Below are 23,881 nucleotides of genomic sequence, written 5' to 3'. Positions count from 1 at the left end.
ACACCTCCGGGTGGAGAGACCATTCCCCTTGGTCCAGAGTTGTGCGACTTAGGAAGTTGGCTTGCAAATTCTGAACTCCCGGAATATACACGGCCGACAGAGCCAGGACGGACCTTTCGGCCCACCAAAGGATGTGCGCGACCTCTGTCGCTGCCGCTAAGCTCCTTGTGCCTCCCTGATGATTGACGTACGCCACGGCCGTGGTGTTGTCGGACTGGATCCTGACCGGTCGGCCCTGCAGATCCAGGGACCACCTGGCAAGGCACAGCTTAATTGCTCGGAGCTCCAGAATATTTCTCGGCAGGCGGGACTCTTCCTGAGTCCAGCGCCCCTGGGCTGACTGAGTGCCCCAAACGCGCCCCCCCGCTGGAGAGGCTGGCATTCGTCGTAACCACTGTGCAGCGGCACGGCAGAAAAGACTTCCCGGTCCGAAGCACCGGAGACACCAGCCACCACACCAGGGGAAACATGACCAGTTGACTCAATGAACCTGGTAATCCAGAGATGACGGAAGCTTGTCCCAACGTGACAGCAGTTCCCTCTGTAGCACCCTGGCGTGGAATTGGGCATACGGAACCGCCTCGAAAGAGGCCACCGTCAGACCCAGAACCCTCATGCAGAATCGCAGAGATGACCACTTCCAGGTCAACAACTGCTGCCCAGCAGATTGCAGAGTCTGAATTTTTTCCGTTAGGAAAAAAAAACTCCAGCCCCGGCGGAATCCAGGACTAGTCCCAGGAATTCCAGTCCCTGAGACGGAATCAACACCGACTTCTGGACAATACAGAAGCCAGCCGAACTCTTGGAGAGTCTGACACGTGATAGACACGGCTCCACTAATTCAGAGCTCGTAGGAGAATGACGTCCAGACATCCACGATAAACCCCCGCTGTCACAGCCGGGCTAGTATCGGGACGAGCACCTTGGTGAAAACCGGTGGTGTTGACACCAAGCCGAGCGGGAGCTCCACAATATGAAAATGGTCCTCCCTGACCGCAAAGCCCAGAATCTCTGGTGCTTTGAGCATATGGGGACATGCAGGTACGCGTTCATGACATCCAAGAACGCCAGAAAATCCCCATCCTGAAATTTTGCACTTTGACAAAAACAAACGAGGGCCTTGAGACTGAGGATTGGACGGACCCCGCCCTCCTTGGGGACTACAAACAGATTGGAGTAATACCCCTGAGACCGCTCCATCGAGGGAACTGCACAATCACTCCCCCGACCAGAAGATCCTGGACAGCCCCTGACAGAGCCAACCGGCGAACCGGAGGAAGCCAGAGGCTGGAGGGAAAAAAATCCTGTTTGGTAGGCAAGAGAGAAACTCTAACTTGTACCCCGAGGAAACCACTTCGCAAACCCCAACGGTCGGGGAGGAGGGCCCTCCACTGAGCCGCAATTTCGCGAAGCAGGTCCCCCACCCGAGACACGGGCGAGGGCAGACCTTCAGGCGGAAGCAGGTATGTCCGCAGGCTTGTTGGGCTTGTGGACCCAAGTGCGCTGCTGCCCCGCAACGGGGGTCTTCGCACCTTGCAAACCTTCCCTCACTGCACAGGGTGGGCGGAAAAAAAACAGCTTGGGGGTAGTAAAGGAGGGTCCTTGCTCATGGCGAGGTCCCTAGCCCTTCCCAGACTGTGGGAACAGCATGCTCTTACCACCCGTGGCATCCATAATGATGCCATTCAGGGAAGTCCCAAATAGACCGTTCACCCCTAAAAGGCAATCCACCAAGGACTTCTTTGAGGACTGGTCCGCAGACCAGCACATCAGCCACACAAGGGGGCGCAGTACCACCGCATAGGCGGAAGCCCTGGAAGCAAGAGTGTAACCAGGACCGACCCACAGATAAATTTAAGACCCAGAACTAATCGTTCAGCCAGGTCCTTGCAGGTCTCGGAAGCATCCTGCAGCAAAAAACGTTGCCCGTACAGTCACAGTCCGTGGCACCAGAACTCCGGCCAAAACCGGTCTCACAGCCGAACCCCCTACCGCAAAGATGGAGCAGGCCACAGCCTCCATTCTCCCATCCGCGGGCTCCTCAAAGGCAGGAGCCCCATCCACATGGTGGAACTCAACCCGGAAACTGGAGGGTCCACGGACGGAGGAGAGACCCACTTTACTAAAAAGAGAAAGAGCTATGAGTAAGCATCGGTTATCGATGTGAAACGCGTCAGGTCTGTTACCCCACTGTTTGGAGTTTTTTTTGCTGTTGTAGTTTTCGTTTTACTGGAATAAAAGGCACCATTTTTTACACTTTATTGGAGTGCGGCTGTCCATCTCCTCCCTCTTATTTACACTTTACTAAAAAGGTCCTCCACAAAAGGATAACGGGTCGCAAGCAAAAAACCTTAGTTAGACTTACCGGTAACGGTATTTCTATGAGTCTTTCAGGACAGCACCTGGAGAGAGCGCAGCTCCACCCACTTCCCAGGAAACACTGCAGTCAATGCTATAACTTCCGCCCCCTTCCACCATGGCCTCAGTTGTTCACGAGTACCTCCGGCCACGCTGAAATTAGATAAGCAGAACATAGAAACTACACACATTAGCATATATATATATATTCTCTTTAATAACAAAAGGGCGGGTTATCGGTGCTGTCCTGAAAGACTCATAGAAATACCGTTACCGGTAAGTCTAACTAAGGTTTTCTCACCTCGTCTTTCAGGACAGCACCTGGAGATAACCGAGTACTTACTCTAGGGTGGGACCACCACTTGCAGGACCTTCCTGCCAAAAGACTGCTCTGACACAGAGAGCAAATCCATCCTATAATGACGAGCGAAGGTGGAAAAGCTCGTCCACGTTGCCGCCTTACAGATGTGTTCTGGCGAAGCTCCAGCCCGTTCTGCCCAGGAAGTTGCCACCGCCCTAGTAGAATGGGCCATTACTCCCTGAGGAGGATCCAAACCTTTAGCTTTGTATGCCTCATGGATAGCCATACGTAACCATCTAGCCAGAGTACTCTTGGAAGCCCCATGCCCCTTGCGGGATCCTGAAAACAGAACGAAAAGCGAATTCGCCTTTCTGAACTCACTAGAGACCACTAGAGACCTCTAGATAGTGTCTAATGCATCTCCTGACATCTAAGGAATGGAATTCTCTCTCCTTCGGACAAGAAGGAGTTGGACAAAAGGTAGGCAACACTATTTCCTGCGTCCTATGAAATACTGACACTACCTTCGGAAGAAAACTCGGATCAGTTCTTAATACTACCCTATCAGGGAAGATTGACAAAAAAGGCTCCAAAATGGAAAGCGCCTGAAGCTCGCTAACCCTCCTCGCTGAGGTGACCGCTACCAAAAGCACCAATTTCAAAGTCAGAAATTTTATAGAGGCGTCTACCAGAGGTTCGAAGGGTTTTTTAGTCAAACCCCCCAGGACCACTGATAAATCCCACTTGGGGAAAAATTTAAACGGGGAAGGCCTAGCCCTGGCTAAGGCCTTAAAAAATCTGATAACGTAGGGCTCTAGAGATAAACGTCTCTCTAGAAACACTGACAAAGCCGCCACCTGCGCCTTCAAGGTGCTGGCTGCCAGACCCTTATCCATACCGTCTTGTAAAAACTCCAAGACGGAAAATGTATTCAAAGGAGAATAATTTTTACCTTCACACCAAGAATTGAAAACTTTCCAAGTCTTGAAGTAGATGGCCCTCGTGACCTTTTTCCTGCTACTAAGTAGCGTATCTACCAAACGTTTGGACAAACCCTTACTGCTAAGAATTAGCTCTTCAGTAACCAGGCCGTGAGTCTTAATCGACTCACGTCTGGATGAAGTAGAGGGCCCGGAAACAGTAAATCTTTTCTGACTGGCAGTACCCAGGGATCTTCTACTGCCAGTTCCAACAGACTCGAAAACCAAGGCCTCTTGGGCCAGTACGGGGCTATCAGGATCAGAGTAGTCTTCTCCTCCTGAAGCTTCCGTAACACTAAAGGAATGATCTGAACTGGGGGGAAGGCATAGCAAAGGCGGAAGGGCCAGCGTTGGACTAACGCATCTAGACCCTCTGCCTGGTCCATTCTGTTGAGAGAAAAATAAGCCGGAACCTTGGCATTGGACTGGGACGCGAACAGGTCTATCTGAGGGGATGCCCACCTGTTTACTAGCTCTTGAAAGACCTCCGGGCATAAACACCATTCCGATTCCAGAACCCTCGCCCGACTTAAAAAGTCTGCCAGAAGGTTTAGGCTGCCTTTTAGGTGTACTGCCGATAGGGATGCCAAGTTCACCTCTGCCCAGGACAGAGTCTGTAAGGCCAGATTGAAGAGTACCTTGCTTCTCGTGCCCCCCTGTCTGGAAAAATACGCCACCGCTGTGGCGTTGTCTGACAGAATCTGGACGTGTTGGTCCAGAATCAGCTCCTGGAAGGCCCTTAGCCCTAACCAAATGGCCCCGAGTTCCCTCCAATTGGAGGACCTTCTGGACTCCTCCCTCGACCAGGATCCCTGTGCCATCTGCCCATTCAGGTGAGCACCCCATCCCCAGGAACTCGCGTCCGTAGTTAGGACCCTTGTAGTGGGGAAGGACCAAGACAGGCCTAGGCGCAGATTTGCCTGGCCTCTCCACCACCAAAGTTTCCTTTTCACTGAAGACGGAACTCTGAATCTTTTCTCTAGGGATTCCCCATGGGTCCAATTCTGAAGGATCGCCTGTTGTAGGTCCCTTGAATGGAGACGAGCCCACTGAACCGCCGGAATGGCGGCCGTGAGTAAGCCCATTGTGGACATGGCTGAGCGAACAGAAATCTGCACATTCGACTGAATTGTCTTCACCGCAGCCTGAACTTTCTCTATCTTTTCTTCTGGTAGAAAAATCTTCCCCTGAACAGTCTATAGTGTATCCTAGAAAGACTATCCTCTGGGAGGGCACTAGATTTGACTTCTCTTTGTTCAGAATCCATCCGAGCCCATCCAAATGAGCCTGGGTCCTCCTCAGGTCCAGGAGAAGCTGCTCCTCCGACTTGGCGAACACACCAGGAGGTCGTCCAAGTATGGAATTATAGAAATCCCCCTGAGCCTTAGGGGTGCCAAGGCCTCTGCCACCACCTTTGAAAAAGACTCTGGGAGAGGAGGAAAGGCCGAATGGGAGGGCTCTGAATTGGAAATGTCTCACTCCGCTCTCTGTTCTGATGGCTAGGCGCAGATAGCGCTGGGAGGAAGTACTGATCGGGACGTGCAAATAAGCATCCCTTAAATCTATCGATGCTAAAAAGCACCCCAGTTGAAGAAGCTTTCTCACCGAGTATATAGAATCCATGCGGAATCTCTTGTACCGGATAGCTAGATTCAGGACTTTTAGGTTTAAAATTAACCTGAATTTGCCCGACGGCTTCCTTACTAGAAATATATGGGAATAACAGCCCTCCCCCTGTTCTCTCTGGGGCACTGGCATAATCACCCTCTGTTGGAGAAAATCTTCCACTAATGACAGCATTGCCCGAGATTTCTCTTGCTCCCTGGGCAATTGGGTCACATAAAACCGCGACGGTGGTCTTCCCGAGAACTCCAGTGCGTAGCCTTCTGCAATCAGTTTGAGGACATACGGACTGGACGTCGCCTCTGCCCACTGTGGAAGGAAGGCTTTGGAGCCGACCTCCCACAGCTGGGAGACCGTCACTGGGGCTTAGCAGGCTGGCTGGGGGAGCGAAATAACACCCCAGGCTTCCCGCGGCCCCTCTGGGACCGCCAGGGTCTACCACCCTGGCCTCTTTGCGCATCCTTAGGACCCTTGGCTTGGAAAAAAGGACGAAAATTTTTCTTGGACCCCGAATCTACCTTTTTTAAAGGAAGAGCCTTCTTTCTATCCGCCGTCCTATCCAGAACGGCGTCTAGCCCTGTGCCAAACACCAAGTCTCCTTCAAATGGTAACCCACACAGTTTCACCTTAGAGGCTGTGTCCCCCTGCCAGGTCTTAACCCATAAGGCCCTTCTGGTTGAATTTATCAACGCCGAGGATCTGGCGGAGAGCTTCACGGATTCAGCAGATGCATCCGCTATATAGCCTACCGCCTTCATAAGGACTGGAAAGGACTCCAAAAGCTCTCTACGAGAGGTCCCAGCCTCGATGTGACCTTTAAGCTGATCCAGCCAATGTTCAAGGTTTCTAGCCACCACAGTGGATGCCATAGCTGGCTTGAGATTAATCAAGGTGGCATCCCAGGCTTTTTTGAGCAGGGTATCTGCTCTTTTATCCAGGGGATCTTTAAGGGTACCTGTATCCTCAAAAGCTAGGTCAGTATTGCGAGAAACTTTCGAGAATGCTGCATCCAGCTTAGGCTTTTTATTCCATAGCTGCGTTGGATCTTCATCGAAAGGAAATCTCCTTTTCAGAGACCTAGAAAAGAAGGGTGCCTTCTCTGGGTCCTTCCATTCTCTCTTAATTGTCTCGGACAATACTTTATGTACCGGAAAGGTACGATGTTTTACCTCATCCAAGCCCTGGTACATCCTGTCATGCAAGGACAGCTGAGTCGCATCTTCCTTAATGTTTAGGGTAGAATGAATAGTCCTTAATAGGTCATCAACCTCCTCTAAGGAGTTTATAGCGCGAGGAAGAAGTATCCCTTTCTTCTTCTTCCTCCGCCTCTGATCCTGAAACAACATTTTCAGGCTCCTCCTCCTCGGACTCACTATCTAACCTTCTAGATGTGGAGGGGGTACTGGCCCTGACCTTGGATCCCTTAGTCGGACCCTTGTCCAGAAAGGAGCAAAAAGACTGTAAAGTCTGGTGCAACTCCTCCCTAAACGAAGAGAGCAACTCCCCCGTACCCTTGACGGTGGGCTGCTCAGAGGCCGAACTAGTAGAGGCCTCCCCCCTGACAATCTGCACAATACAAGTTTTGCATAAAGGTTTGGTCCAGTTCCCTTTAAGGGAAGCTTTACAAGTAGCACACCGCTTCTTGGAAGGAGGAGGTTCTACCACTTTGTTTTTCTTTAACTTTCTGAAACGACACAAAAGGACAACAACGCTATGTTTAACCTTTGTATGCCAGACCAGCAAATCACCCAAGTGCACACAGCTAGTGAACAAATAAAACCAGAACCCATCACCGCTGTACCAGAAAAACTACACACACCCAAAGACGTAACTAGGGTGAGTGAGGCAGGCTCCCCTCCAGAAAGAGGGACATAACAATACCCTGGTACATTGACCACCGCTGGGTCTCCTACCTGGGCCGGGCTGGTGCTTGTGGCTCCTGCTCCCAGAACGCTGCGGGCGTGCGACAGCTTTTTAAAACTCCCGGCTCTTTCTCGCCGCTGCGAGACCCGGAAATAGCACCGCCGAGGCCACTCCTCCTCCTGCGTTCCAGCGGCCGGAACCGGAAGCCGCCACGCGCCGCCGGAAGTCCCGTCTCCACCCGGAAAGGACGTCACTACGCCCTCCGCTCCGGGACCTCGTATGCTGGAAGAACGGCACCTGACCGCCCCCCGCAAGCTACGATGCCCGGACTCAGGGAGCGGGACCCCCAGCAGCCTCTGTCCTCGCCGGACCGAAGAGGAGAAGTACCCGACCTTCACCCGCGCGTCAGGGGAGAAGTCGAGTCCGCCTCCTGGAGGATCACCTCCTAACACACAAAACACCGGTATGCTTCCAAAACCACCTTCCCCGCCTGGGGAGAGTATAGCACACCCTTGGTTCCCTGCAGCGCTTCCACCATGGCCGGAGGAAACACTACAACTGAGGCCATGGTGGAAGGGGGCGGAAGTTATAGCATTGACTGCAGTGTTTCCTGGGAAGTGGGTGGAGCTGCGCTCTCTCCAGGTGCTGTCCTGAAAGACGAGGTGAGAAAACTGGTCTGCGGCGTATCCCATTCCTTGTAAAACAGACTGTCCCAAAAAAGGAACACAAGGAAAACATCGTCACTGCATGGTGGTTCGTGGGACCCAAAAAGGACTGGCACAGCAGGTGCCCCAACCCCATCCCCAAGTACTGAGTATCATGCAGAAAAAACTAGCTCCAACATTTCCCAAACAGTAACCGACCCTGACCAGAGTCGCTCTCACTGTGCGCGTGGGTTAAGCCCGCATCAGCTGACAATACAGTGTCAGAGATATCCCCAGAAGCAGGCCAGGGAGGAGGGCGCTAATATACCCCCCAGCCGGCCACTAGTCGCTTAAACCTGGCGAGAAAAAAACGCCACCGACATTGCCATAGCAGATGTGGCAGGGGCAGCAAGGGTTAACTCAGGCTTACAGGGGAGAAGTACCTGTCCAGGCCTCCCAATTCACCGCCGCTGTGTCACCTCCCTGCAAAGCAGAAGTGCCCACGGTCACCTCCCGGCCGTTACAGAGCATGGGGGGCCCCCCGGGAAACTCACCACCCCACCCGGTGCAGCACGGTCTGAGAGAGCCTATGCGTGTGTGGAGAAGCTGGCAGTGCTGCGTCTGTCTCCCTCAGCAGATTTGCGGTCTGTCTGCAGCGCTAAAACGGCCACACGAATTCCAAGATGGCCGCCGAATGAGTAAAAAACAGCTCAGGACCACAAGAAAATGGCCGCCGAGCTATACAAAGAGCGACAAAATGGCGGCTGTTACACATTTAAAAAGACAGTGACACAGCAAAACAGCACAACACAAAAATTACATTCCAGCACACAAAAGAGGCCCTGTAGTGAACACAGACAGAGCCTGCAGTGAACACACACAATCCCGGCTACGCACACAGGTCCAGGTGATAGGAGACCCCAGAAAAAAAAAAAACCCTCACAGCGGTCACCCAAATGGGAAAGGAGGGAGATGGAATAAGGTTGAGAGGAAAGCAGGGCAAGCCCTCAGTCGACCTCCCAGGGGAAAATTCCAGCCAGACCACTTACCTGAGCAAGGGGCCACTACTTACCCATCCTGCGACCACCGGCTGGAGGTATCCCAGACAGAACCAACGTCTGCTAAACGGCTGTTGACAAGCCATAAAAGACGGGTCCATATGTGAGCCCTAGAACCAAAGTTCCCGGCCCGCCCCTGGAAGCAACGGGGCCTGTCGTGGGACGTCCCAAAGCTGAGCTAAGGGCTGGCACACGCTCGATGGCCAAACATTGGGGGGGGGACTACAAGAGTCAGACCCAGCCCTGTCACCCAGTCGGCCTGTTGATAGAAGAGAATCTCAGGGATTCAAAAATGCAGGGAACAAAATAAGAAAAAGCGGAGAAAAAAAAAACAGAAAAAAAAAAAAACGCAAGAAAAAAATCTCCAGAGTACAGGACTCACAGAAGATGCCATGACCTCTCCCGTCGGTTAGGCAGGAACACAAATGAGCTGCTAGAGCAGGTGGTGGGTTATACCGGGGGGCCACGCCCCCTGGGAGGAGCTGCACTGAGGAATGTGTTAACACTTAAAGTGCTTTTTTTCTGCCTAAACTCACCTAAAGGGAAGCGGATATAACCCTACTGTCAAAGGATGCTGTGTTCGTCTATGAACGGAAGAGAAATCAACTGTTTCCACCTGAATTCCGGGTTGGCCAGTGAATGGGGGAAGAGCGGGAGCTGCAGAAGTGGTGGGCTCCCAAAATATTTGCAGGGAAGGACACTATGGGACGACTGGCCCGTCTGTCTTCTTGGTGGCAGTGGACACTACTTGTGCTTGCCAGCTTTGAACTGCACTTATGGGACTCACCATGTTACCACGTGATACTGCTGTGCAGGATGTAATCAATGTACGCAGGTGTACTAGGCCGCTGGTGCCCCAGGATGAGCGGGCACCTAGTCTTCTCATGTTCCACGAGAGTCATGCTGTTCTTGCACCCCAACAGCAGCAGAACAGGGTTAGGTATGCCTGACCTTGGCAGAGCCATCTGTCATGGAGCCGCTTGTCTACAGGATTGTATTCTGAGGCCTGAATCGGACAGATGAGTGACTTCCTCTCACTATCCTGTCATGCTCACAAAATGTAGCTCGGCTATCTCACTAGTGTACCTTCGATTTGCCATTTTGGGCTCTAAATTTACTGGTACACTAGTGAGTTCCCAGGGGGAAAAAAAGCTCCTGGACTGTTAGCAACTGTATCAAACGCTACCAAAAAAAAAAAAAAAAACTTTAGCGATCAGGCCTGACTCTGCTAATGCTTCAGTTATGCATGTTGTGTTTTTAAAGCGACAGTGATCGATCGATACTGCACTTGGGTGGGCTGGGAGAAGGGGCAAAATGCAGGCGCCAGCAAGTATCTGGGCTGATCCCGCCAACACTGCATTTTTGGGAACGCTAGTATAGATCTGATCAGATATTGATCCGTTTAGACACTATACCACTAAGGGAGGTGTATGCTGCGTGCATGTTCGCACTACTGGCACTAATCTGACACTGCCTGGGGCGACACAGACCCTAACTGACCCTAAAACCTAACTGATATCACCCGCCGGGCAATCAAGGGGTAAAATCTTTATTAGGTAATAAACGGCGGGTGCCCCGACGCTTTAAAAAACAAACTAACCAGCGTCACCCGTAACACTTATACGGTGATCACTGGTGACAGGGGGTGAAAGGATTTACTAGGGGGGGGCAATCATGGGGTTAAAACTTTTATTAGGTAGTATATGTGGGTACCTGATGCTATTAAAAAAAACTGACAGTGAACCTAAATAGCCAACAGGATAACTAGCGTCACCCAAGACTAATACGGCGAACAGAAAAAAATAAATAAATAAATAAAAAATTACTGGAGACAGGGGGTACCCTAGACCTAAAGGGGCCCACCGCTAACAGCCCTAACACTTATAACAGTCACAAATGACACCAAATGCAGTGATCAGTAAAAATATGAAAACTGCAATTGGTGACACTGACAGGGGGTGCAGGGGTTAACTGGGGGGGGGGGTGATCGGGGGGCGATCTGTGTGCCTACATGTACTGGTGTCAGTGTAGTGTTGTGCAACTCTATCCTCAGCTTCCAATAAAAAAGGAAGCACGAAGCGAGATGACATTTCCTCTGCTTCTGTTTACAGTTTCAGAAGCAGAGGATGCTTCTCATTCGTCAGGAGCGATCGTGAGGGAGAGGCCATGAATCAGTGGCCTCCCCCTCAGCAAGGACCGCTTCTAGAACGAAGCCGACCGCTACAGGCGTACCTGTACGCCCATATGCCTGCCTGTGGCATTCTGTCGACTTATATCGTCGTGCGGCGGTCGGCAAGTGGTTAAGGTCATCACAGGGGACACTCTTTACATCAAGAAGAGGAGATTTAATCTCTAAATATGGAAAGGTTTCTTCACAGTGAGCCGTGAAAACATGGAATAGACTCCCTCTAGAGCCGATTCTGGCCAGCTCAGTAGATTAATTTAAAGAAGGCCTGGATTCTTTCCCAAAAGGTACATAATAATAAATTGGATACCAACATTTATAGGTAAGTTGATCCAGGGAATATCAGATTGCCTCTTGGGGGACCAGGAAGAATTCTTTCCCCTGCTGAAGCAAATTGGATCATGCTTTGCTGGGGTTTTTTGCCTTCCTCTGGATCAATTGTGGGTATAGGATAGCGATATTGGATTGTATGATCTTCCTCCTTTTTATTGGTTGAACTAGATGCAGATATTACTTTTTTCAACCAGTCTAACTATATAGACAATTCCCATCTTTAAAATGTATAATTTTGCATATCCTACAAACGATCCCAAGAGGATCGCGCTCTAGCTTATCTTTAGTGTATGGGCTTGGGTGCGGAGCCGGGGGTTCCTTTGATCCTCTCCTCCCCCCCTCTTTTCCTGTTCCTCTATTCTTTTCCCCGCCTTTCATTTCATCCCTCTGCTCTTTTTCTATACTTTATTATGTATATTTTAGTACGTTTGTTGTTGGCTTGTGCCGGCTGGTTTGGGGCCTGTCCGGCCTGGGGGCTGTGCCCCCCTCCCTCCCTTTTTTTGGTTGGGTGGGGGGGATGGCCCTTTGGGGCAGACGGGCGTCCTGCAGGAACTGGGACTGTCTAGTGTGAGTTTGGTCCTAGAAGCAATAGGTCGGATTACGCCATATTTCCGCACTGATGGTCCCTGGCCTGATTTTGTACGATTACTTGTTTACCCCACTTGATTGGAATGTAATGTTATGTTCCCACTGTGTTGGTTTGTTTTTGTACAACAAAATGCTAAAATTCTTAATACCATTGAAACATAAAATGTATAGTATAGTTTTTGTGCAAACAATATATAGTAGTAGAATTGAAACCTTGCTGTAAGGAACAGTGACACAGTCAAATAGGATTCAGCTCTTACCAGAACAGCCAAGTCTGCCTGTGAGGCTCCCCCAATCATATTTGGAACAAAGCTTTTATGTCCAGGGGCATCCAGAATAGTGAAGTGCTTCTTCTCCGTCTCAAAGTAGGCACGGCCAACCTCTACAGTTTTACCTTTGTCTCGTTCTTCCTGATTTGTGTCTAAAGCCCATGAAAGGTACCTGGAAGAAGAAAGTTATTATGTTAGTTCTGAATGCTAGGCACATCTATCTAACCCTTGTTTGCTCACAAAAAAAAAAAAAAAAATTTTATTTGTTAGTACATTGAAGAAATAGGACTTTATTTTTTCTATGACCGATTGGTACAACTGCCACGTATAGAAGGTTGGAAGCAAGGAATAGCAAAGGGTATCTCACCCCCATTTAGCAGCTACACCTCTGCATATACATGCAGAGATTAAAGTGGTTCTGCAGTTATTTCTTTAAACATTAAGTCAGCAGCTTAAAAAAAAAAAAAAAAAAATCCTCATCCAGGTCGGTTTCTTCATCATCCTTCAGGGGTGTAGGGTATGGCTCTAGACACTGAAAAAGCTTTTGATTCTGTTGATGATTGGCACTATATGGTATCTGTCCTGGACAAAGGCCTAGTGACATCACACCTACCAGGAAGTGTGGCGGAGTATGCTGGTAAATGTAATGTGGGAGTCAGAATCAGACTTAAAGGGTCACTAAAGGAAAAAAAAAATGTTGCTGAAATTACTGTTTACAGGGTATAGAGACATAAAAGTTAATGGATTCCTTTTAAAAATGATTAAAAATAGATAAAAAATCAATCATATAATGTGCCTCTAGTTTCACTTTCGCTTTTAAACTGGTTTCATGTTTCTGTGAAGTAAAGAGACCCTCAGAACAAAAACAAACAAATCCAGGGCAGTGTTTTGTCTTTAAAATGAATCTGATTGGTTCTGAGGAGTTTTAGACACACAGCTTGGACCACAGTGAAAAGCTGCCATGAGATTTTTCATAGGGAGCCAGACAAGCAGGAAGTGTGGAGATCAGAGCAGAATTACAGCTACTTCAAAGCAAAAACGAACAATGAGGAAATGAAACCAGGACTGCAGTAAGGTAAAGGAAGCTATTTAGCTAAAAAAATATTTTCCTTTAGTGATCCTTTAAGGGGACATTGTACCTCTATATGTCAACTTTTTTAACCACTTCAATTCCGAAACCAATTCTGGCATTCCTCTCCTACATGTAAAACAGAGCATAAAATGTTGGGCATTGCATATTTTTATGGATGATATTGGCGCAGCGGTTTTACAAACGCAAAAAAAAAATATATATATATATAAGAAAAAAGATTTTTTGCCATCACCGTAAAATACTTTTCTCTGTCATCCACGGACTGACACAGCTCCTTAAATTTCTCACCTTTTCCCTTTCCCTTTTCATCTTTCAGGACAGCCACAATAAGAGGATAGGCGAGCACTTACCAACTAGGGTGGGACTACAGCTTGCAAAACCTTTTGTCCAAAGGCTTGCTCATCTGCCAACACCAGGTCCACTCTGTAATGTTTTACAAAAGTGGTATAGCTGGACCATGTTGCTGCCTTGCATATCTGTTCTGGCGTAGCTCCAGCCTTTTCTGCCTGAGAAGCTGCCAAAGCTTTGGTAGAGTGTGTCGTTATCCATGTAGGGATCTCTTTACCAGCTAAAAGTATATGCCTGTCCAATGGTTGCTCTGGCAATAGTGAGTCGAGACGCTTTGTAACCTTTTCTGGCCCCAGAAAACAAAATAGAGTCTGACTTCCTAAATTCTTTTGTCAGATCTAGGTAGTGCAGGATGCATCTCCTGACATCCAAAGTACAAAACCTCAACTCCTTCACCTGAGGGGTTGGGACAAAAGGAAGGTAAAACTTCCTGACTTCTGCGGAATTTCAAAGTTACCTTGGGTAAAAATGCTGTATCGGTCTTAAAAATGACCCGATCAGGAAAAATAACACAAAAAGGGGGTCTAACAGATAAGGTTTCTATCTCGCTGACCCTCCTAGCAGTAGTCACTGCAACCAAAAATACTGTTTTTAAAGTCAGTTCCTTTAGAAAACACTTGTCTAAAGGCTCAAAGGGAGCACCCGTGAGGGTCTGTAAAACTAAAGACAGGTCCCAACTGGGGAAGGGTGGGCCCTGAACTGGTTTCGGTCTAGATAGAGCCCTGAAAAACCTGACTACCCAGGGGTTGGTGGCCAAAGGTTTTTCTAGGTATGCACCGAGTGCTGAAATTAACAGTGCCTTGGCGTTGACAGGGAGGTTGTGGGACGAGTGCTGATAGATTGCATATAGGAGAATTTTCTGTTTACTCAGCGGCCTCTGTAATAGGAAGTCCCGTCTCCTGGGCTGCCATTTGACGACTGTTCTGTCTATCACAGGAGTTGGGACTTTGTATTAAAGAGGCAGCCGAGAAAACTGGAGATTCTCCTGTATGTAATCTGTCAGAGCTTGTCCGGCCCCCTCCCTGTCCCCTTTGAGGCTGCAGATGGGCATCGATCAGGCTGCACTGATGGCAATGGTGAAGCTGCAATTATGTCAATGGTAAGGCAGCTGCATTCATGGCAATGGTGAGGCTGCATTCATGGTAATGGGGGGGGGGATGAGGCTGCATTCATGGTAATGAGGGAGGCAGCTGCATTCATGGCAGGGGGGGGGCTGCATTCATGGCAATGGGGGGACGACTGCATTCATGGCAATGGGGGGACGACTGCATTCATGGCAATGGGGGGACGACTGCATTCATGGCAATGGGGGGACGACTGCATTCATGGCAATGGGGGGGACGGACTGCATTCATGGCAATGGGGGGACGGACTGCATTCATGGCAATGGGGGGGGGGACTGCATTCATGGCAATGGGGGGGGGGTCTGCATTCATGGCAATGGGGGGGGGGACTGCATTCATGGCAATGGGGGGGGGGCTGCATTCATGGCAATGGGGGGGGGGGACTGCATTCATGGGCAATGGGGGGTGGGGACTGCATTCATGGCAATGGGGGGGGGGGGACTGCATTCATGGCAATGGGGGGGGGACTGCATTCATGGCAATGGGGGGGGGACTGCATTCATGGCAATGGGGGGGGGGACTGCATTCATGGCAATGGGGGGGGACTGCATTCATGGCAATGGGGGGGGGACTGCATTCATGGCAATGGGGGGGGGGGGACTGCATTCATGGCAATGGGGGGGGACTGCATTCATGGCAATGGGGGGGCTGCATTCATGGCAATGGGAGGGCTGCAGATAGGCACTGACAATTATTTTGCTTCACAGTTCTTTATTTAAAATTAAAGTTTTTTCCTGAAACTTCTTGAAAGTGATAATACGCCAATAAATACGGTATATACAAATAACACACCTGAGCTCATCTCTTCACCACACACACACACACACACACACACACACACACACAAAGGGAATTCTTGCTGGGCAGTGTGTTAGTGCTTGGACAAACACTTAGACCGAATTTTAATGTCAGGCAAAATAGTCGGCCCTCGCGCATGTTCACTTCATCAAAACTGGCCCTCTTTGAAAAAAGTTTAGACATGCCTGGTCTAAGGTATCTAGTAAGAGGCATGGCAAGTTTTTTGAAGTTACAATCTTTTTTTTTTTTTAACACACTATCACCAGTGCAGTACAGTGTCATCATATAATGGGTGTATATATTTTATATTATTTATTATTATTATTTTTTATCAATAGTAGTAGTGGTCCCTGCAAAGGTCAGGTGTACCCGACCCCGTTCTGCTGTCGTTTAGGTGCAAGAACTCTCACATGGAGCAGAGAGCCAGTACTAAAGCCTCTCATCCTTCTGGTGAACACCAGTGGCCTAGTACATCTTGGTCGTACATCCAGCACTGTAGTTTCACTTGGTGACGTGGTGCGTCCCATAAGTGTAGTTCAAGCTGGTGAGGTGGCTAGCACGAGTAGAGTCCCATAGCCACCAAGAAGAAGACAAACACAGGCCCGTCAAACTCATAGTGCCCGTTCTGCTGCATTTGCCAATCCGAATTGGGAGCCCACCACGTCTGCAGCACCCGTACTTCCCCCTATTCACTGGCCAACCTGGAATACAGGTGGAAACGGTTGATTTTACGTTACTTGATTTTTATTTGCCGTTTTTTTCACGGGAGATCGCTATAGATCTATTGAGGACCAAAGCAATTTGTATGCTGGTCAATTCATCGCCGCTAATCCCCAGTTGATCCTTGCCAGAGATTGGAAACCTAATAGGGTTTCCAAATTTAAGACCTTCCTGGGCCTATCCTTCCTCATGGGCATAACAAAAAAAAAAAAAAAGTGAGTTGTGGTCATATTGGTCCACTGTCCCAATTTACCATGTACCCGTGTTCTCTGCCGCCATGACCAGGACACGATGCGAACAGGTCTTATGGTTCATGCATTTCAATGATAGTGAACTAATCGATTTGATTGGATCTACAAAAATTCGCTCTCTGACAGGGCAACATGATGGAGATATATGTAGTTTTATGCCCAGACTACATAGGGAGCGCAGGAAAGAATGTTTGGGACTTGGTGTCACCCTTATTCGGAAAGGGGTACCACTTGTACGTTGACAATTATAACACGAGCTTGCCACTTTAGTCACCTTTTTGATTGTGGAATTGGCGCATGTGGCACCGTGCGATCTAATCACCGGGGCTTCCCCCAATGGTGTGTACAATCCCAACTCAGATGGGGGGGGGGGGGGGGAACCTGCTTGAAGTGTAATAATTTGTTAGCAGTGAAGTGGAGGGTTTCATGGAATGTTTTTGTTCTGTCCTCACGCGGATACGGCAGTCCAAACTTTCACGGCGACTGGTGTTGTAGAGAAACCTCTCTGCATCCACGAATACAAACTTAACATGGGAGGGGTACAATATACCCAATTGCCCGTAAGGTATAAAAAAAAAAAGTGTCTGTATATTTATTCCAATTGGCTCTGCTGAATACTTTTGTGCTGTTTCCAGACAGTACTGTACCCCACCTTCCACACGCAAATGCAGTGAGCCGACATTTTGTGTATGTCCTCCCTGGTACATCTACCCAAAGAACAGCCCAAAAGATGTTGTGTCTGCAGAAAACGCGGATTTAGGCGTGATACCCGCTTTTATTGTGCCTCCTGTCCTGACCAACCTGGTCTCTGCATCGGTAACTGTTTCACACGCTAGGAGTATTAGCGTAGGGTACAACACTGCACAGTCCTAGGCACACTAACACAGGGTCTCGAAAGATAGAGATGGTTATCACATTTTGAGAGACCCTAATCTGGAACGCCCACAGTTTTTATAAAAGCGCAAAAAAAATTGAATAAATAAAGCCAAACATTGTGGTTTTATTTTTCTTCTCTCTATGGTTTTCTCATGTTCGTTCTCTATTGTTCTACATCTATTGTTCTCTCTATTTAGAACGGTAATGTTATTTTAACCACTTAAAGACCTTAGGTGTTTCAGATTTGGTGTTTGCAAGACTAAAACCGTTTTTTCTGCTAAAAAATTACTTAAAACCCCCAAACATTATATATATATTTTTTTCTAACACCCTAGAGAATAAAATAGTGATCATTGCAATACTTTTTGTCACACCGTATTTGCGCAGCGGTCTTACAAGCGCATTTTTTGGAAAAAATTCACTTTCTTGAATTAAAAAATAAGACAATAAATTTGGCCCAATTTTTTTATATATTGTGAAAGATAATGTTACGCCGAGTAAAATGATACCATTTTTTTTTCCTATTTTTTTTTATTTATTTTATTACTTTTTACACTTAAAAAAAAAAAAAAATTGTATCACTTTTATTCCTATTACAAGGAATGTAAACATCCCTTGTAATAGAAAAAAGCATGACAGGTCCTCTTAAATATGAGATCTGGGGTCAAAAAGACCTCAGATCTCATATTTGGGCTTAAATGCAAAAAAATAAAATAAAAAGTAATTTTTTCAAATGACAAAAAAAAAAATTTGTCTCTTTAAGAGGCTGGGCGGGACTGACGTTTTCACGTCACTTCCGCCCAGCAGAGCTATGGGGACGGGCGAAGGAGATTTTTCCTTGTCTCGTCCCCGCTCAGCTGCCGAAAGGTCGCAATCTCCTCCGCCGCTACCGACGGCTCCGGTAAGCGGCGGAGGGCGCGAGAGAGCAGCGGGAGGGCCCGCCACCGATAACGGCGATCTCGCGGCGAATCCGCCGCGGAGACCGCCATTATCGTATTCCAGACCGCTCATGCTAAACATGGATACCTCGGTTGTGGCAGCAGCTGCTGCCGTTACCGAGATATCCATGTTTAAAAAGAGGACGTATATATACATGAGCAGGTCTGGAAGTGGTTAACTGTCATATTTGCTTTGCAGGTCTTACTGTTATACTGAGTCCGGCCGTCACTGTCATCCAGGGTCTGCTGGAGCGCTGGGTGGACTCACTGTCACCGCTGATGGAGGTGGTTGGCTGCGATGGGGAATCTTTCCAAAACGAGGCTTGGAGCGCAGGTGGACAGCAGGCGAGGGATAATGGCGTCACCGGGTATGCGACGCGTTTCCGAGTGACAGGCAGCGAGTGGTGAGGCTGCCGCACTCCTTTTTCAAGCATGTGAGACGAGGGACATGGAGCTAGATTTAAATGGACCGTAGGGGTTGCGGAGCAGAGCGGGGACGTAGTGCTATGGAGGTTGCAAGAAGGGGTAGTGCCGAGATGAGGCTAGAGAAGGAGATGCAGTAATAGGATGGTAGCGAAAAAGGGGAGTGGCGAGATGAGGCAATGCGGTGATAGGATGGAAAAGAGAAAAGAGGGAGGGAATAGGAAGAAGGACAGAATACGATGAGTGGAAAAAGCTGGCTGGAAAAAGATTTTTATTATTGTTAACAGGACGGTGATAGTGGTGGAGAGGGATGGGGGGAGCGCGCGGGGCCAGTATATGACACGCAATAGGTAATAGAAAGGGGGAATAATAATAAAAGGATATCTTTCTATCTTCATAATGCGTAACAATAATTTTATGATCTGTATTTTCAGGTATCTAAATATAAAAGGGTCCCCTCTTATGGGGCTGGTGGTAGTAAGTATAAATAACCTCCCCCCAGTAGTTTTATTGTTTTCTCCCCTCGCCTCCCCTTCCCTCTAACCCCCCCTCCCTATCTTCCTCCCTTTCCTTTTGCCCCTTCTCCCCCCCCTCTTGCCCGTCCCCCCCTTCCCCCTCTCCCTTCTTACCCCTAACCTAAACACCCCACCCCCCCCCCCCTTTTTCTTCCCTCCCCCCCCCTCCCAAAATGTTCACACATACACAGATGTTCTGCCCATGCACCTTTACCTGCTGATATGGACGCACATTAGCTCAGTCCTAACATACACCACTCGCCATAACCCTCACTCTACCCATGTACTTACCCATACATACAAGTCCAGTTCATCTTTACTGCGCCTGTATATGTTCATAAATGTATGATCCTTATAATGGTATATGATAATAATGTTTATAATAATTTTTTAATCATTTATCATCTTCTTAATCAATCATTTATTTTACTATGATCAATGCGACTAAATTAGGATGTAAATTTATTAGGATGCAATTTTATTAGGATGTGTGTAATCTTTTTTACATACATGTGTATATTTGAACTTTTACCTCCAATATGATCCACATCCGCCCTCCCCCCCCCCCCCCCCCCCCACACTTTTTAAAAATTCCTCCCCTCCCACTCACCATATAGATGCCCTTATATCCGTCCACCCTTTGTATAAATTTCTTATGCTCCATGTCTCCTACATTCCCTTTCATCTATTCTTATCCACCATTATTAATTATCATTGTCATATTAACCGTTAGGTCCACAATCTATGCTTCCCTTATTTTCCCCATTTAATATAGTGATAAACTTCCACCTTAAAACAATTAATCTGTAGCATCTTATTCCCGTTTATTTATTCATTTATTATTATTCCCCCTTTGTATTACCTATTGCGTGTCATACTGTCCCCGCGCGCCCCCTCCCCTCTCCACCACTATCACCGTCCTGTTAATAATAAAAAAAAATCCAGCCAGCTTTTTCCACTTATCGTATTCTGTCCTTCCTATTCCCTCCCTCTTTTCTATCCCATCACTGCATTGCCTCATCTCGCCACTCCCCTTTTTCGCTACCATCCTATTACTGCATCTCCTTCTCTAGCCTCATCTCAGCACTCCCCCTTCTTGCAACCTCCATAGCACTATGTCCCCGCTCTGCCCCCCTACGTCCCCGCTCTGCCCCGTCTCCTCCTCGGTCCATTTAAATCTAGCTCCCTGTCCATTGTCTCACATGCTTGAAAAAGGAGTGCGGCAGCCTCACCACTCGCTGCCTGTCACTCGGAAACGCGTCGCATACCCGGTGACGCCATCATCCCTCGCCTGCTGTCCACCTGCGCTCCAAGCCTCGTTTTGGAAAGATTCCCCATCGCAGCCAACCACCTCCATCAGCGGTGACAGTGAGTCCACACAGCGCTCCAGCAGACCCTGGATGACAGTGACGGCCGGATGACACCTCTCCCCACCTCAGGATTACTGACTTACATGCCTATTTGTCACTTCTAAAATGTGAGTGACCATTACCTAAGTTTTTAACCTAAGGCCCCATGCACACGAGAAGCAAATGCAAACTCATCTAAACACAAGTTTTCAAACGCAAAAACCGGCGTTTAAAACGCCCGTTTTTGCCGCGAATTTCGCTGCGTTTTACCGCGTTTGCGTTTATAAGCATTTGGTTAAGAAACATCATAAGACCCTCCCTAAGCTCAAAAAACAATATTATTTACCAATTCAGCTATTTTGTGAGACCAGAGCAGCTGAGAGAGCAGCAGTGTACGTGTATTTAGCGTGTCACTTGCCACGTCACCTGGCCACGCCACCTGCCACAAGTTGTGGATTGTCCACTGGCCACGTCACCTGGCTATGTCACCTGCCACATCACCTGGCCACGTCACCTGCCACAAGTTGTGGATTGTCCACTGGCCACGCCACCTGCCACGTCAACTGGCCACGTCACCTGCCACAAGTTGTGGATTGTCCACTGGCCACATCACCTGCCACATCAACTGGCCACGTCACCTGTCAAGTTGTGAATTGTCCACTTGCCACGTCACCTGGCCACGCCACCTGCCACAAGTTGTGGATTGTCCACTGGCCACGTCACCTGGCCACGTCACCTGGCCACGTCACCTGGCCACGTCACCTGGCCACGTCACCTGGCCACGTCACCTGGCCACGTCACCTGGCCACGTCACCTGGCCACAAGTTGTGGATTGTCCACTGGCCACGCCACCTGCCATGTCACCTGGCCACATCACCTGCCACAAGTTGTGGATTGTCCACTTGCCATGTCACCTGCCACAAGTTGTGGATTGTCCACTGGCCACATCACCTGCCACATCAACTGGCCACGTCACCTGCCAAGTTGTGAATTGTCCACTTGCCACGTCACCTGGCCATGCCACCTGCCACAAGTTGTGGATTGTTCACTGGCCACGCCACCTCACCTGCCACGTCACCTGGCCACGTCACCTGCCACAAGTTGTGGATTGTCCACTTGCCATGTCACCTGCCACGTCACATGGCCACATCACCTGCCACGTCACCTGGCCATGTCACCTGCCACAAGTTGTGGATTGTCCACTGGCCACGTCACCTGCCACATCAACTGGCCACGTCACCTGCCAAGTTGTGAATTGTCCACTTGCCACGTCACCTGGCCACGCCACCTGCCACAAGTTGTGGATTGTCCACTGGCCACGTCGCCTGCCACAAGTTGTGGATTGTCCACTGGCCACATCACCTGGCCACGTCACTGGCCACGTCACCTGTCACAAGTTGTGGATTGTCCACGTCACCTGCCACAAGTTGTGGATTGTCCACTGGCCACGTCACCTGCCACATCAACTGGCCACGTCACCTGCCAAGTTGTGAATTGTCCACTTGCCACGTCATCTGCCACGTCACCTGGCCACGTCACCTGCCATGTCACCTGGCCACCCCACCTGCCACAAGTTGTGGATTGTCCACTGGCCACGTCACCTGCCGCAAGTTGTGGATTGTCCACTTGCCATGTCAACTGGCCACGTCACCTGCCACAAGTTGTGGATTGTCCACTGGCCACGTCACCTGCCATGTCACCTGGCCACGTCACCTGCCACAAGTTGTGGGTTGTCCACTTGCCATGTCACCTGCCACGTCACCTGGCACTAGTTGTGGATTGTCCACTTGCCATGTCACCTGGCTACGTCACCTGCCACGTCACCTGGCCACATCACCTGCCACGTCACCTGGCCACGTCACCTACCACAAGTTGTGGATTGTACACTTGCCACGTTACCTGCCACAAGGTGGATTGTCCACTGGCCACGTCACCTGGCCACGTCACCTACCACAAGTTGTGGGTTGTCCACTTGCCACAAGTTGTGGATTGTCCACTGGCCACGTCACCTGCCACAAGTTGTGGATTGTCCACAATGCAATGCAAGCAATTACATTTTTTTATGTTTTTTTATGGTTTTTCATCATTTGCCATCATTTTTGAGATTTCTAATGTAAAAAAATAGGTCACCTTTAAAAACGCCTATAAACGAAATCGCGGCAAAACGCCGGTACCGCGTTTTGCGTCTAAAACGCAAAAGCTGAAAGCGTCTGAACCCAAAATTTTGGGTTTGGAAAAACGGCCCTAAACCCAACTGCTTTGAAACGCCAAAAAACGTGATTGTGTGCATGGACACATAGGATAACAATAAATGTGTTCAGGGGCAGTTGAAAAAAATGCCCAAATGCCTCTGAACTCGAGTTTAGCAGCGTCTCGTGTGCATGGGGCCCAATTAAATTGTTTTAAAAACTAGTACACCCAGAGGCGCCTCTTCCCTTGTGTTCCTCCTATAGATTTGGAACATGGTTTCTGTTCCCCCCTGATGGCAGCCCTGAAAGTGTATAACCTCAACAATTCAGACTTTTATTATTCATCCCTGTGTCAGCTAATGTTAAACATTATATATTGACTTTAACCCTTCCTCGCATATGATGCTGGCTTGATACCTGAAGAATTGTTCACTTGCGCATTTTTTACTTGTATCGTACTGTTATACTGTAATGTTACTTTGTTCAAAATTTCAAGTCCTGAGCCACTAGCCAGGCCTTAAGAGTTACTCGCCACCAGTTGCCCCGCCCAACACATCTCCTGCCCTACCCCCAAGTCTGCCCCTAAACACGACCTTGTAAATTATCTCATGAAATTACACTGTTCAACATTTTAAGCAGAATTACGTTACAAAAATAAATATTAACAATAGTAATATAAAGCATATTAGTACCCATCTGTGCCTTACTGTGCCCCCATCACTTGCAGCCTTACTGTGCCCCCATCACTTGCAGCCTTACTGTGCCCCCATCACTTGCAGCCTTACTGTGCCCCCATCAGTGCAGCATGACACAACACAGGAGGGGGACAGAGGCTGCGGACATGACACAGGAGGGGGACAGAGGCTGCGGACATGACACAGGAGGGGGACAGAGGCTGCGGACATGACACAGGAGGGGGACAGAGGCTGCGGACATGACACAGGAGGGGGACAGAGGCTGCGGACATGACACAGGAGGGGGACAGAGGCTGCGGACATGACACAGGAGGGGGACAGAGGCTGCGGACATGACACAGGAGGGGGAAAGAGGCTGCG

At 49.0% G+C, this 23,881-nt stretch overlaps 1 protein-coding gene across 5 annotated transcripts in view; it reads right to left on the bottom strand.

Moving 5' to 3' along the window:
- GSPT1 (G1 to S phase transition 1) overlaps positions 1–23,881 on the bottom strand; it is a 525,782-nt gene that overhangs the window by 324,902 nt on the left and 176,999 nt on the right. For all 5 annotated transcript variants that reach the window (XM_040356936.1, XM_040356939.1, XM_040356940.1 and 2 more), the window contains one exon: positions 12,194–12,374. In XM_040356936.1, the coding sequence (XP_040212870.1) occupies positions 12,194–12,374 (181 nt within the window). The remainder of the gene's footprint in view (positions 1–12,193; positions 12,375–23,881) is intronic.

The sequence above is a fragment of the Rana temporaria genome, chromosome 6, assembly GCF_905171775.1.
Source record: "Rana temporaria chromosome 6, aRanTem1.1, whole genome shotgun sequence".
NCBI classification, from domain to species: Eukaryota; Metazoa; Chordata; class Amphibia; order Anura; family Ranidae; genus Rana; species Rana temporaria.
Note: the sequence above shows the minus strand (reverse complement) of the source record. Positions and strands in the feature narration are given on the sequence as shown.